Here is a 14,145-nt window from a genome sequence, read left to right as displayed (position 1 = left end):
TGTGAATCTTAAATTTTTAATTTTTTTTTCTGAAGAAAGGCAAAATGCAATGAAAGTGCTTACCTTTTTAATCTTTTTTTTTTTTTATTTTAATATAAAGTTCATGGTTCATGGTTAGTTTTTTTTGATTTTTTATTTTATTGATTAATTTTTTTTAATTTAAAAAAAATAAAACTATTACTTTTTTTAAGGGCATTCATCTTTACCCTTTGCATCTACATGGAGATCTGCTCACACAGACCTGCTGTTTACATTTTCCTTTCCACGTGCGTGGAATCTGAATTCCAGATAACATTCCTGTCTTTCCTGTGTTGTGAACCACAGACAGAAAAGTACAAGTAAGAGGTGTGTGTGTGTGTGTGTGTGTGTGTGTGTGTGTGTGTGTGTGTGTGTGTGTGTGTGTGTGTGTGTGCGCACACGTGGAAGTAAACTGCCTTAGCTAGGGATTGCAGGTGGTACAGGTAATTTGCTCAGGCTCAAACCTTGTACCTTAGTTAAAAAAAACAAGAGCCAGAATCCTCTACTCCAACTAACAAGCTGCTAAAAGAAATTAAGTTTTGCAGTGCATTTTCAAGGAATTGAGTTTCAGGTACATTTTCAAGGAATTGTGAGCTTCAAGGAATAAAAAGTTTACAACTGTTTTTATTAAGTTTGTTGACGATGTGCAACTGTTTTGTTTAGCAAATTGTGTTATAGAATTGAAATGTTTTGTTAGTAGCAATACAGTTAACATACTTTCTTTTGATGCAGAAGACTGTGGGTTCTACTCTCACATCATGCAGACAGATTGCCAATATTGTGTTGCACTTTAAGAGGGGATGGGGTGATGCAATCCTGAGTATGCCCTCCACTAGATGTGATGCTTAATAACTATGAACATGTTATCAGTTTGCCATCCATTCACTATTGCAATATTACCAGCTTACCATTTTTTTTGTTTGGAATCTAACATACGTAATTTATTCTTCAAGGGCAGCAGGCACTGAATTTGTAAATGAAACACCAAAATATAAAGTTGTTTATTAGCAGCAACCTCTTCATTAGTTACTGATCTCTTTAATGTGGAATATTCAGATGACTTTTACTTCTGCATTGTTTGTGCATATTGACTAATACTGCTGGATTGTAATGACAGAAGTTTGAGTGGCCGTTTATGGTTGAAATGCTCTGAATTAGGCACTTTTGTGGTTATTAGTTAATACGTTTTGATTCATTGTTTACTGGAAAAATGTTCAAAAATATAAATTTAAAACATGTGCTAACAAGTGGTGATGTATATATGAGGAATATAATTTAATATAGTCAGTAAAGTGAATCAAATAACTCGTGTATGTCTGCATGGTACTAAAATGTGTGCAAGGAATGGTCTATATTAGTTCGCCGAAAGTTCTTTTCAGTGAACATCTTTCCATCGACCCGTATTCAGCAAAAATCACTTCTTTAATTTGCTGAATTTACCAAGGGCAAGAAAACAATTGCCCTGCAACACAACGGAACCCAAAACCACCTAAATAAAACCCACCCAAGTGGGGGGGTTGCCCCCACACACACCCAACATGATGGACTGTGCCCCCCATCCCTTAACTATATAAACCAACTCTGAGATCGCACTACAGTGGGGAAAAGGGCAAAGTTGTGTGGTTGGCCAACTACGTCCTTGCCTTGGTAAATTCAGCGAATCGCAGAAGTGATTGTTGCTGAATAGGGGTCGATGGAAAGATGTTCACTGAAAATAATTTTTGGCGAACTAATATAGACCCATGCAAGGGGCCTATGATTTGAAAACAGCCCAAAGGTAAACTTTAGCAGCCACTGGCCAGAAGCATTTTCTTTGAATGTGGGTTTCAACCACATTTTAATAAGTGTGAGTTGCATGTGCACAGAAGTTTTAATGCAAAGTCTGCTTTCATTGTGAGATTATATTGCTTTATTTAGCAAATGTCTGTCAGTGTTTGTGCTATATAATTTTAAATAAAAGTTTTAAATTTACTCCAAATATCTGTAATTATTGTAGAAGTAAAGCAGAAAACATTATGCACACTGAGAGGTTTGAACAGTGTTTATGGTAAATGGGGAGAAAAAGCCAAGTAATGAGACAACAGTTGGAGGGTTGTGGTGGGTTTTGTATATGAGGGGTGGGGTGGCTGTGTATGGGGGGGCCCCTGATCCATTACCCTGCCTAGAGCCCCATTTGACCATGATTCGGTTCTGCTTGTATATTCCCAACAACTGCTATAACACTGTCTTGCACATCTTCACAACCACCATTTTTTCAAACAATTTTCCTGTACACTCCAGCTTAACTACACTACATAAAACTAAATTCAACCATATGTGATTCACTCAAATGAGCATTCACTCTTTTGTGGATTCGATCTTTTTTACATCCATAAAAACATTCTACCAAATGTGATTCTACCTTTTCATTTACAACCATCTTAGAACTTAAATCATAATAACCAAAGATATGTGGAGGTAATTAATTTCAGTAACATCACCTCTCAAGTGAGCCACTACGTTTTAGAATGTCATTGTAGTTCTAACCATTATATTCAAGAAATACAATATGTTTATTTAAAGACAGTGGTGGGTACCTTTCTTTTTCTTCTTGTAAGGTGGCTACTACCTCCAGTTTCAGTGTGAGGTAAAATATTCAGAACACAGTGAAATTTTATGACTTTCATCCTGCTTTCTCTGCCTCCTATGCTTTTATCATACATATTTCACCACTACTGCACTTGTGCACCTGCAGTGAACTGCTGACAAGGACTTACTTAATATGTTGCAGCAAGAACCTCATTTTTTGTTCTAGCTCAGGAACTGCTCAGTGCTATGCATTGGTTGTTCAGCTTCTTGCTAAATGGTATTGATTTTTGTTTATTGTTTCTGTATCTCATAAATTGTGCCTGTAACTTCACATTTATTCTTTTAAGTTATCTAGAGTATGCACTTTTAAATACATAATAGCTTATTTGCTCCTTGCACCCATAAATATCTTGCTGGTTATGTCTTTGATATGATTTTTTGGTTACTTTGTCAAGTAATTTAACTTTCATTTTTAAATAAGACGTCTGATCATGAGATACATTTTAAGATTATTTCTGTTTAAAGTGCATATTCATAAGCCACTTAATGTCAACTCTGTGGTACAAAGAGATAAAAATCATGCCTATGGCCCAGATGACCCACAAATGCAGAGACCCAAGCAATGGAACAGACAAATAGAAAGGGGTCCACTATGAATCTTCAACCTCCTTAAAGCTGATGAGTTGAAAGAATGGAATTAAATGTGTTAAATACAGAAAGATGAAAAAAAATAAATTTTTATTATTTTCTGAAGGAGGGCAAGCCTTCCTGAACCCCTTTTGTGGGAGGCAAGCACCCCCTGCACACATATATATATATATATATATATATATATATATATATATATATATATATAATACATATGAACTCCACAGTTGCACCAACTCAAAGAAGGGAGAAATCTCCCAAAACAAGTTAATCATTGCCAGTGCATACTTAGAAACCACACTGGTAATGATTTCTACTGGGAAACATTGCTCAGAGTTATGTTTTTTGTCTTTTTTTTTGTGCTACTAACTCTTAAGCAATTTCACGTCAGGCAATTGTAGGGAAGCTGATGGGAATGGTGCTTCTGAGGGCTGGGTGAAGGGAGGCAGGTCAGTCTGATGCAAGCCTGATACCTTGAGGAGGCTATTTATACAGTCGGCATGAAAGGATAATGATGCATGCCTAAAAAAGCAGCATTTGTCATGAACCAGAGGATAGATGCATGGAAGCAGCAATAGGTCAACAGGCCAGCACTGTTGACTAGACTGTCTAAGCTGTTGTAAGTCTAATGGCTGCTAGGACAAGCCCATCATGTTTGTTTCAACAGTATCTGAAAACAACTGTTTCTCTTCTGCTTATTATTGTCAACAGGAACACTGAACATTATACAAATTTAAAACAGAAACACTTACTTAATCATGTGTGGCACAGTGACTTTAGAGCTTTCTTCATACACACTGGTCATCAATCCATTGCATCTTATATTGTCTATGCACTGCAAAACAAACATGTTCAGTTAGAAGTCATAAAGGACAAATGCAATAGGTGGCATTAAATAAGGGTTATGATGTCAATCACTTTTCATAGTGCTACTGTTGTTATTGCATAGACATAATGAACCCAAACAAATGCTCATCATTTGTTTCCTTATTCAAATGATTCTGCATTTGCATGAATGGATATATGATTGAGTGACAAAAGGCTGCAAATTGCAAGAGGCTGTTCACACTCCATTACCTTAAGGCAATGTGACTTTAAGTTATGCACACAGGAACTGCAATAAGGTGAAATAATAAAAGCATTAAACATATTTCTCCCTTACTTATGAAAATATGCCAAATTAAAGACTTCAGTTTTAACAGTTAATTTACTTACAGATCTCTAGGCATTTTGTGTCAGCTAAACATCATGCATAAAAATTCATATTGTAAAACTGACGAAACAAGAATCAGTAGTTAAAAGTTTAGAGTCATACTAGCTCAAAGTGTGACTAGTCAAAAGAATTAAGATAACAACTGCTTGATAAACACCCAATGTACTGAAAAGTTACTAGTGAATCTATTCAAAATGTTAATTAGAGTAATTTGCCATAAAATGATTAGATGTGCCATAAGATAACTGTGAGGTAACTGGTTATAATATAATAATGCAGGATATCTGTCATAACATACTTATGTAATGTTCTTTCAAACGGTTAATAACCTCATGTAGATATCTTCCAAAATGACATATCACTGAAAGTGGTCTACAGCATCAACAGCTTATTAATTCCTGAGGCCTGAAGCACTATGGCTATACATGTACTTACCCCCCATCTGAAATATGTACCCCTCTTATTTCATTGCCTTCATTACAAAATGCCACCAAATTCATACCCCAAAAATAAAATCCTACATTTCATACATCTAGCTAACACTGCACTACTATACAAAAGGCAAAATGGCTTCCTGTTTTTTCTAAGTCCTCTGACATACTCAACATACCAACCTTTAAGTTACTTAAACTCAATTACTTCTCACATAAATAAACAGTTCAGACACCCTCATATTCACTCAGTAGCAACTTCGCCTTAAAGCTAAACAATTCCCATTCCCACTTCCTTTATTTACTTTATTTTATCTTTTGTTAAGTACCACTAAGCTAGTGGCTTCTTTTCAGGGGAAACAGAAGTTTGTGTTTTTACTACTAAGGGGAATTTTGCCAGGCTGTCATGAACTTCCCCTACTCTTTTTGTTGTTGTGGGAACATTTTGTGGTTGCACTTCCTGCTTCTGTTTCTGGTGTGGAGGCTGCTCAGAGAAGCAGGGAATTACAGCAATAGAGTTGAGAGGGTTGTTTTGTGATGATTTGGAGCAGAAGAAGGCGGATGAGCCTTCAAAGAGCTTAAAATGTGTTGAGAGATAAGAGGAGAGAAGAAAAGGTAGTTGAACTTTCTATATCTGTGTCTGAGGTTAGAGACTCAAGGGGGAAGGCATATATGCCTTCCAGTGGAGTTCTAGTAGTTGTAGATGATGGTAGGAAGACATTTGAGTTTTCTATGGATATTTTTGAAACAGTGGAAGAGTGCATAGTCAGAGAAAAGGCAGGCAAGCGCTTTCCAGATTCAGAAGCAGCAGCAGCTATTCCAGGAAGAGAACCAGCATGATGAGGGATGTATTATTACAACTCTCCAGTTGCAGGATGTTTTATTAGAAAAATTATGTGAGGCAAGCAAACCTGAAAGTGGCAAGTATGTGGAATGGAGAGATATGGACAAAATTCAAAATGTACAGGTACTTTTGATAGAAAAAACAGGAGATTTTAAGACAAAAACTTATGCTAATATGGTTAAGAAAAAAGCAAAAAAAGGAACATCAGGAAACAAAGAAGAAATTATATTGTTAGGATTTTCTTCAAAAAGCACTCCGGACTCAGAAATACCAAATAAAACCTTTTAATCTTACAAAGCTTTCAGGATTTCTCCCTTCATTAGTGTTAAAAAGGGAGAAATCATGAAAGCTTTGTAAGATTAAATGTTTTTACTGGTGTTTTTGAGTTCAGAGTGCTTTTTGGATTTTACTGGCTTTATTGCCATTGACTGAGTTTACTGGCTTCCTGGATCCTATTTTCCTTGGGAGGATTTTCTCCAAGGAAGAAAGAGAAATAGAAAGATATGAGATATGGGACAATGTTATTTCACCTTTAGGAACTTCTACAGTAGAGATAAAAGCTTTACTTCATATAAATAAGGAAATGTTTGTGATATAATTTTTGAAAATAGTCAGGCAATGGAAAAAATGAAGTCAATATGAAAATAAGACAGCACTCAGTAAAATGCCTAGATTCAGAGAAACTAAGAAAATTCATCTTCAATTTAGAACACAAATGGGAAAAGAGACTTTGAAAGGACATTTAAATGGTATATATAAAGATGTGTTGAACATTTCTAAAGTTTTTGGCAATAGAGGATTATGGACTGGTGGTTGGGATTGTAATGTTGTACTAAAAATTGAAAATGATAAAATAATTCATATCCCTAGTATTATAAATAAAGATGGTCAAAAAGGTGTTGTTAAATATTGGGGTCAATTCAAAACTTATTTCTACTGTGGAAAATCAGATCATATGATTATTGATTGTACAAAAAGTGAATGTTTTATATGTGTTGCAATAGGTCATGATGAAAAAAAATGAGTTAAAATGTTATAAATGCAATAAGGTAGGTCATAAGTGGAAGAATTCTAAAAAAGGGACAGTACAAATGCATTAAGCTACTGTGTCTGAACACATTCAGGGGGTTATGGAAGTAGTAAGTGAAGAAGAACAAGGACAAAATCATGTAGAAAAAATGCAAAAGAAATAATTGAAAAAGATAATAATAAAAGTATGAGACATAAAAAACAAGAATTAAATATAGAAGCAGGTACTGAAGTTAATGATGAAGAAGACATTACCTGGAATATATGAAACAAGTGAGAGAGAAAAAGACCAAAATTACTCAATTCAAATTTGTACGCTTTGTCTTTCTTCTTTTCCTTTGTGTTTAATCAAATATTTTTTCTCTTTTTCCAAGTAACATTATTTCTATTTTCCTAAATAGAAATGATGGTAATTGCAGGATATTAGTATTAAATGTTAACAGCTTTAAGAGCATAGTTAGAAGACTAGATATTATAGACTGATGTAAAAAGCTGATGGTGATATCATTATACTAGAAGCTAAAAGATTTTAACAAAAGAGAAAGATTTCAAACAGAATGTTTGTGGGGTAATGAGCTATACTGAAATTTAGGACAAGATTTATGTTTAGGAATAGCAATATTTATAAAAAAGACAGTTAAAGTGCTTGATATTGCTATAATTTTAATGGGCAGGATTACAGTATTGATGTTAGAGGGAGAGATAAACGATGTAGAATAATTGCATTATATGAATATATAACTAGTAAAGAAAGAGAAGATATCTTTCCTTAATTCTGAATTACACTGCTAGTAATATGGAAGTCATTACAGTTGGAGACTTCAATTGTAACTTAAGAAACAAAAAGAAAGGTGATGCTGTAAAAAAGTTATAGAAATTCTGAGATGTGGGAAGTTAAGAATATGGAAGAGCAATTCATGGACATATAGTGGATGATTATGAAGAACACAGTCTTTTAACTTCGGTAAGATGTGAAATAAAAAAAATGAAGGTGCATTACACACAGGGTTTTCAGACCATAAAGTTATCTGGGTATAATTCAGAAACACAGTTAGTAATGTTAAGATAAGAAACAGTCTAAAAAGAATTAATGAAGTACAGTGGGTAGGTGAGGGTGAAAAAAGAAATTTAGAATTATGGGAAGATCACATAAGTATGTGATAGTTCTATAAAAATTCCAGTTCTGTTAACATATATAGATGACATTATAATAATTGGAAAAACAAAATATGGATAAAATAAGTAATAATTTGCATAAATGAGCAGAAAATAAAAAGTAATGATATAGAAAAAGAAAGAAAAGTATGGTATAAGAATGTAATGATAAAACATTACTATAAAAATCTAACAAATGAAAAACAAAGCTGTAAAATAGGAAGCAAATTGTATAATCAGAAAGTAGACTGTCATGATTTGATTGTGTAGACTGGTAATAGATAAATTACCAGTAAAAGGAAATATGTCATATAAAAAGAAAATAGAATATGTTTACACTGTCAAGAAGAAGAAATTACTGAACATGTGTTTTTGAAATGTAAAAGAGTAAAACATTTATGGGGAAAACTATGTAAAGAAGATTTTTTGCAAAGCTATAAAATAAGTGGATAAAGTAAACATGGATGTGATTAAATATGGATATTATAAGAGCAGAAGTAAAGAATATATTAAAAGAATAGATAGCAAGTTATTTTCTGACATATGGGTTATACGGAATGAAAAAAATAAATGAAATTATGTTTAATGGAAAATAGATTTTAGCAACAATATTAAGTAAAATCAGATGGTGGTTATGGAAAAAGAAGTGGAGGTCTAAAAAGGAGGAAAAATTAGTATGTTAGTAAAGAAAATTATGAACATGTGTATATCTATATATTTGTACATTTATAAATATTTGTAAATATGTAAATAAGTTATAAATAAGAGTTTTTTTTGTATATAAATAAAGGACCCCTAATCTTTTTCATAGGTGTTATGGGATCTTTTACATCCACCAGAATTACCACCAACTCAAGCTGATGGGACTTTGGTTTAATATCTTATCTGAAGTACTTACGTGAAAGACTCCGTTTACAACCTTGATACTTCCTCTTGGAATACCCTACCTGACTCCATTACAAGCATTGATCTAAATATCGTAAACGCAATAATAATGTCACATCTGTGGGAAGAATACAGATGTCAATGCTCCAAAGATGGCAGCTAAAGCTTAGCCTGCATACTCCTTAGCATTTTAACTATCAAATGGATATTATCTGGCTAAATCTTTATTGTATATAGTTGTATATGACAGACTACTTGCACAATTTTCTGCCTATTCTGCTTCATTTCTCACCTTCCATTCTTATCATATCCAAACTTTTTTTCTGTTACTAAATGTTGTTCACCTGTACAGGTGAATCTGTATTGACTCTGCCATTACCATCATGTATATTGCAATACTATGGACAATTGTTTTTGCTTTCATTTCATATGTATTGATTTTATGCATTGTTTTCTCTATAATACCCAAACAGGGTGTGTACTACTGTGGAAATAAGACATGTAATGCCACAGGTGGAGGGCCTGGTAGGGTGTTATTCCTACAATAACACACAACCTGGATGCCAGTATTGTACTTGGAGAATAAGCTATCTCTTAAATTATGTAATTTTTTACTATATTTTTTATATTTTGTGACCTCAAAGTAAGCACCTTAACATTATACCAACCCCCAATGTAGAAAATAATTCCAAATAGTTCTTCCATCGTATTTAAAACAGTTCCACCACCTAATGTTTCAAATGATGTAGTATATGGAATGGTTGATAAAAGAAGTATTTTATATCCAACATTATATAAGTATCACACACACACACACACACACACACACACACACACACACACACACACACACACACACACACACACATCCACTCTGTAGGTTAATACATCCACATATGTCATATTGTGAGCAAGTGAACAAAAAAAACACACACACACACACACAACAAAACAACTATAAGGCACAGCAACTCTCCCTCCCCCATTGCTGTTCCAGACATTCCTGCAAAATACTGCTCATCCACTGATTTTTTTTCTTGTAAAACAGTTTGAATTAAAGTCAAACAACAATATTAGAGATGAAGAACTTCATAACTTTTATTTTCCAAGCAATCTGTGCTAATGGACTGCCTGTTGCAGTAAGCGCTGTCTCTCTCTCTCTCTCTCTCTCACACACACACACACACACACACACACACACACACACACACACACACACACACACACACACACACACACACACACACACACACACATGCACACACACACTTTTATTTTATTAACTTCATCATTCTGATTTTATGACTGCTAAACACCAAAGCAGTATTTAACGATAGTAAAAAAATGTAATTTTTGTTTTTAAACTGGCCAAGCTTCATGGCAGCTTAATTTGCTGTCATGAAGAGGCAGACTTGTTTTTCAGTAGGCATTACATGTAGATTAACACTCTGCTGGAAAATGTTTGTTCTCCAATCAGGGTGGTGATATATAGATCACCGCTTCTCAAATGAATTATAACTTTTTTTCTGGATGTCTTGTACTTTTCCATACGGCCTGGGAAGCCACTGAAAAGGGTTTAGCTCCAGCTCACTAACCCAAACTACAAAATAAATACATAAAAATAAATAAATTAATAAATAGGTAAATTATTATCAGATAATTATGCAGTGTAACTGGTATTAGATAATAATGCAGGACATCTATCATAAGGTAATTTTGTACAGTAATGTACCATAAGACATTTATGCAGGGTAGCTACCATACAATAATCATGTAGTGTATTCTCATAAGATTATTTATTCAATTGCAATTCAATTTTTTAACTGCAGCATGTAGAATGTATAACTACTGAATAACACTTGAAGAACAGATATCCACTCTGGCTTGTACACTTGCTATATTTAAGTGTATCAGTAATTGCATTGTTAGATGTACTGAAAGGAAGTTTCCTTCCCAAAGTTTTCTTCCCAATGTTTTCTACAACAGGTTCAAAGAGGATGATCCAAACAAGGATGTGAAAGAATGGCTAAATATGAAGACAAAATAATAGGACATTTTTAATACAGCACAAAAAATCTAAATAAAGCAAAAATAAACTTAGAAAGGCAACAACCATGTTAAATAAGATAGCCTTAAAAAAGTTACAGGGTTACCTTACCTATCCATTAAATGATCTCAATGAAAAATTTGTATTTCAACTGGATAAAGTTAAACCAAATAATTTTGCAGAAGAATATCTCTGAATGCTCCTCTAGTCATAGACATGATCTAAAGACTGACATACCTTATGTAACTGTAAATTTTAGACCTGGTGATTACAGCACAAGCCTCATTCAATACATCTTTGAATAAGGCAGGGTGTATTATCTTTCACTTCACAGAGTGAGCATCCCAGTTGTCTGTGGAGCATGCTGGTTTAATGGTAAGACAGCAGCCTTCTATCTTCAATGTTTGGGACTCAGTCCTCCCTTTTATTTACTATATGTCAGTTTGGACTTTTGTATGTTTTTCTGGGTACACTGATTTCCCCCCTCCTTTCAGAAAATATGTTGGATGACTAACTACCCTAAACTGTCCATATGTACATTTTGTATGTACCCATGCCCTTTTGGTCTATGTCATTAGTTAAAAAGGTTAGAGAGCTACCAGTTCTCTTGTGCGATTATGAACTATATAAGAAAAGGTTTTTACTTCTCTTGTACAGAGCAGACAATGCAAAGATTTACCCAATCAGTCCCCCAGAAAGAAATCATTTGTATCCATTTTGCCAGTGCTAAGAAAGACCTATTTTCAGTGTGCCCAGTATGAAGATAAAATCAACAGAAAACAAAATTATTTCAAACTGATATTCAGCAAAAGGCCTAGAATAACTAGGTAGAAAAATGAGGGCAAAAAAACGAAAGGATGCATTGCTTCTATTATGCAACACATACAAAATTACCATGGTGGACTGCACAGTAATGGAGAGCAACAAATTAAAGAGGGGACTAGTCGCACCAAAGAAATTGTCAAAAGCAGCATACACGGATCTAAAATCCCTAATAGAAAAAAAAATGAAAACAAAAGAACATCAAGACAAGAAAACATCTGTTCAGACAGATACATCTGTGAAGGATACATTCTAAAAGAGAGGGAAAACAGATACAAAAACAAAAGAAAAAGAAACATCAGACTGGAAAAGAAAAAGGGTTTTCATATTATGTGGTATTGTTCAGAAAAGAACCTTGCTGACCAAGATGAACACAGCAGCTTTAAAGATATTTAAGATGTACACAGGCAGACTACCTGTGCATGTCAGATTTTACAAAGATGAGAATAAGATGTACTGAAAAATAAGAGGTTCAGTATCCCAGAAAGGAATCTAACTGACACTGGAATAACAGAACTAAGAAATGAATGTTTTAAGCTAGAGCTACAAATACAAATGATATTCCAGCATGACAACTCATTGGATGCTCAAAAATGTCAAAATAACCAAAGCAAGAAACTATTGTTAAAGGCACACCACAAAACAAACTTTAAAACTTGTCATCAGGAAGATCATTTGAGTGACTAAATTGGGTTATTTAAAGGGAGAAAAGGTAGAAAACATAACCCGAAGAAGAAATTCTTAATCTATAAGAAAATAATTTAAATAGATACCTGACTCGATCTAATAGAAATTGATAGGCATATTAAAGCATGTGACAGAAACAGCCATTAACATGAAGGGTGATATATTTTGTATTTTTAAGCAACGAAATAGTTTGAAAATATGAGCACTCACATGCTAGATTAAATTAGCATGCATAGTTTGTTACTTTTTGAAAAACTGTTGTAAGATGAAACCCATCTTGCAATGGAATACTCCTGAGCTTCTCAAGAAGGAAATATTTTTCATCAAGGTTATTTGTACATTTTGGCAGGAGTCATAGCATTTTAAAATAAACAATCATTACTCCAGTCATATGTTTGATTTCGCCTTGAAAGTGATGTTGCGTAAGTGTGTCGTACATTTATACTACTCTCAGTGATTCGTGCCATTTCTAAATGTGTATGATATTCTTTCTTATCTTCTAAATAGCTATCATAAGTACTTTTGGAAATTATGTCGCTCTCTGAAGTTGGTATTTCCTATTGATTCAAACATATGAAAAGTTATAATTTTATTTTATTTATTTATTGATTGATTTAACATCTGGGCTGAGGCCCTTTTTCACTGGAGACCCGGGGAGAAAAGCTCCATAGCTGCAAAATATATACAAGTTCCAAGAATAAAAAAAACATTTGCTAGTGCACAAAAAAAGAACATATAACAATGTACAGTGAGTATACAATAATAATACTGAGTATAGATTATATACAATGTTGGGTAGCTATGTATATTAAGGTAGCTAGTGTAGGAGAAAATTGAATTTAGAGTAAAGAGAAAGGAAGCTAGTAAGGAGTGTTTGGGTAGAAGTGAAGGAGAAATAAGAGTGCAACAGTATTTTGTTGACCATTCTACTGGTGAGGAGATTGGAGTAGTAAGGGATAGTTTAGGGGTAAATATTATAAATATAAATATTATAACTGTACCTACAAGATAAGGAACTGTAACTCAATTAGCTCATTTTAAGTCTTATTGGTTAAAATCAATGTTATCTTGAAGGGTAACAAAAAGCTGCATCCTGACAGTACAACAGAAAACAATTTAGTTAACCTGTTAGATTTCTATTTCTTCTTAGCGTCAGATGGAACCCTTATCCCCTAGATAGTCTACTCGTATATACAGTAGTTACTCAGAGTAAAGCACACACAATTAGTACATTTTATGTGAGACATGCTGCAGTCATTTACTTTCTTTACATCTCTGTTCCCCCGGTACCATACTTTATTACGGACTACTGCATAACAACTGTACTGCAGTGCTTTAACTTTCTGACAGACTATCAGCTGCCATTTACTGCATCAAGTGGACATTGATGACACATATAAAACCCAGGGCTGCATTCCGGAGAGAAACATTATAGATGTGATCATTTAGTTTGCCTTTCTGAAGCTGGTTGTGCAATGATGTTTAGCAATAATCCATTGCAAAAGCCTTCAAGCCTTGAAATAAACAATGTGGTACAGTTTCCACTGGAGATCCCTGTTGCATTAGTGCTAATACTTTCCACCAGGGAAAGGGCGCTGTCATGGGAATTTCAGTGCTTCAGTATTCTGGATGAACTTTTAGTCAACATATACTTCTAAAATCAACAACACTGCCTTTTAAGTCATAAAACAAGAACAAAACATACAAGTTTTGAGGTTCAGATGCATCAAAATTCCACTACCTTGTTTGAATAGATAGCATACCTCCTGTAATTGAGAAGAACAACATCTACTACTCC

General features: G+C 34.0%; 1 protein-coding gene across 1 annotated transcript in view; it reads right to left on the bottom strand.

Annotated features, from left to right (window-relative positions):
• RASGRF2 (Ras protein specific guanine nucleotide releasing factor 2) overlaps positions 1-14,145 on the bottom strand; it is a 1,933,635-nt gene that overhangs the window by 840,184 nt on the left and 1,079,306 nt on the right. The window contains exon 13 of the mRNA XM_044064238.1: positions 3,987-4,069. Coding sequence (XP_043920173.1) covers positions 3,987-4,069 — 83 coding nt within the window. The remainder of the gene's footprint in view (positions 1-3,986; positions 4,070-14,145) is intronic.

This window comes from Protopterus annectens, chromosome 2.part2 (assembly GCF_019279795.1).
Source record: "Protopterus annectens isolate FY-2018-M chromosome 2.part2, PAN1.0, whole genome shotgun sequence".
NCBI lineage: Eukaryota > Metazoa > Chordata > Ceratodontiformes > Protopteridae > Protopterus > Protopterus annectens.
The sequence above is the reverse complement of the archived record's forward strand: the minus strand, read 5'-3'. Positions and strand labels throughout refer to the sequence as shown.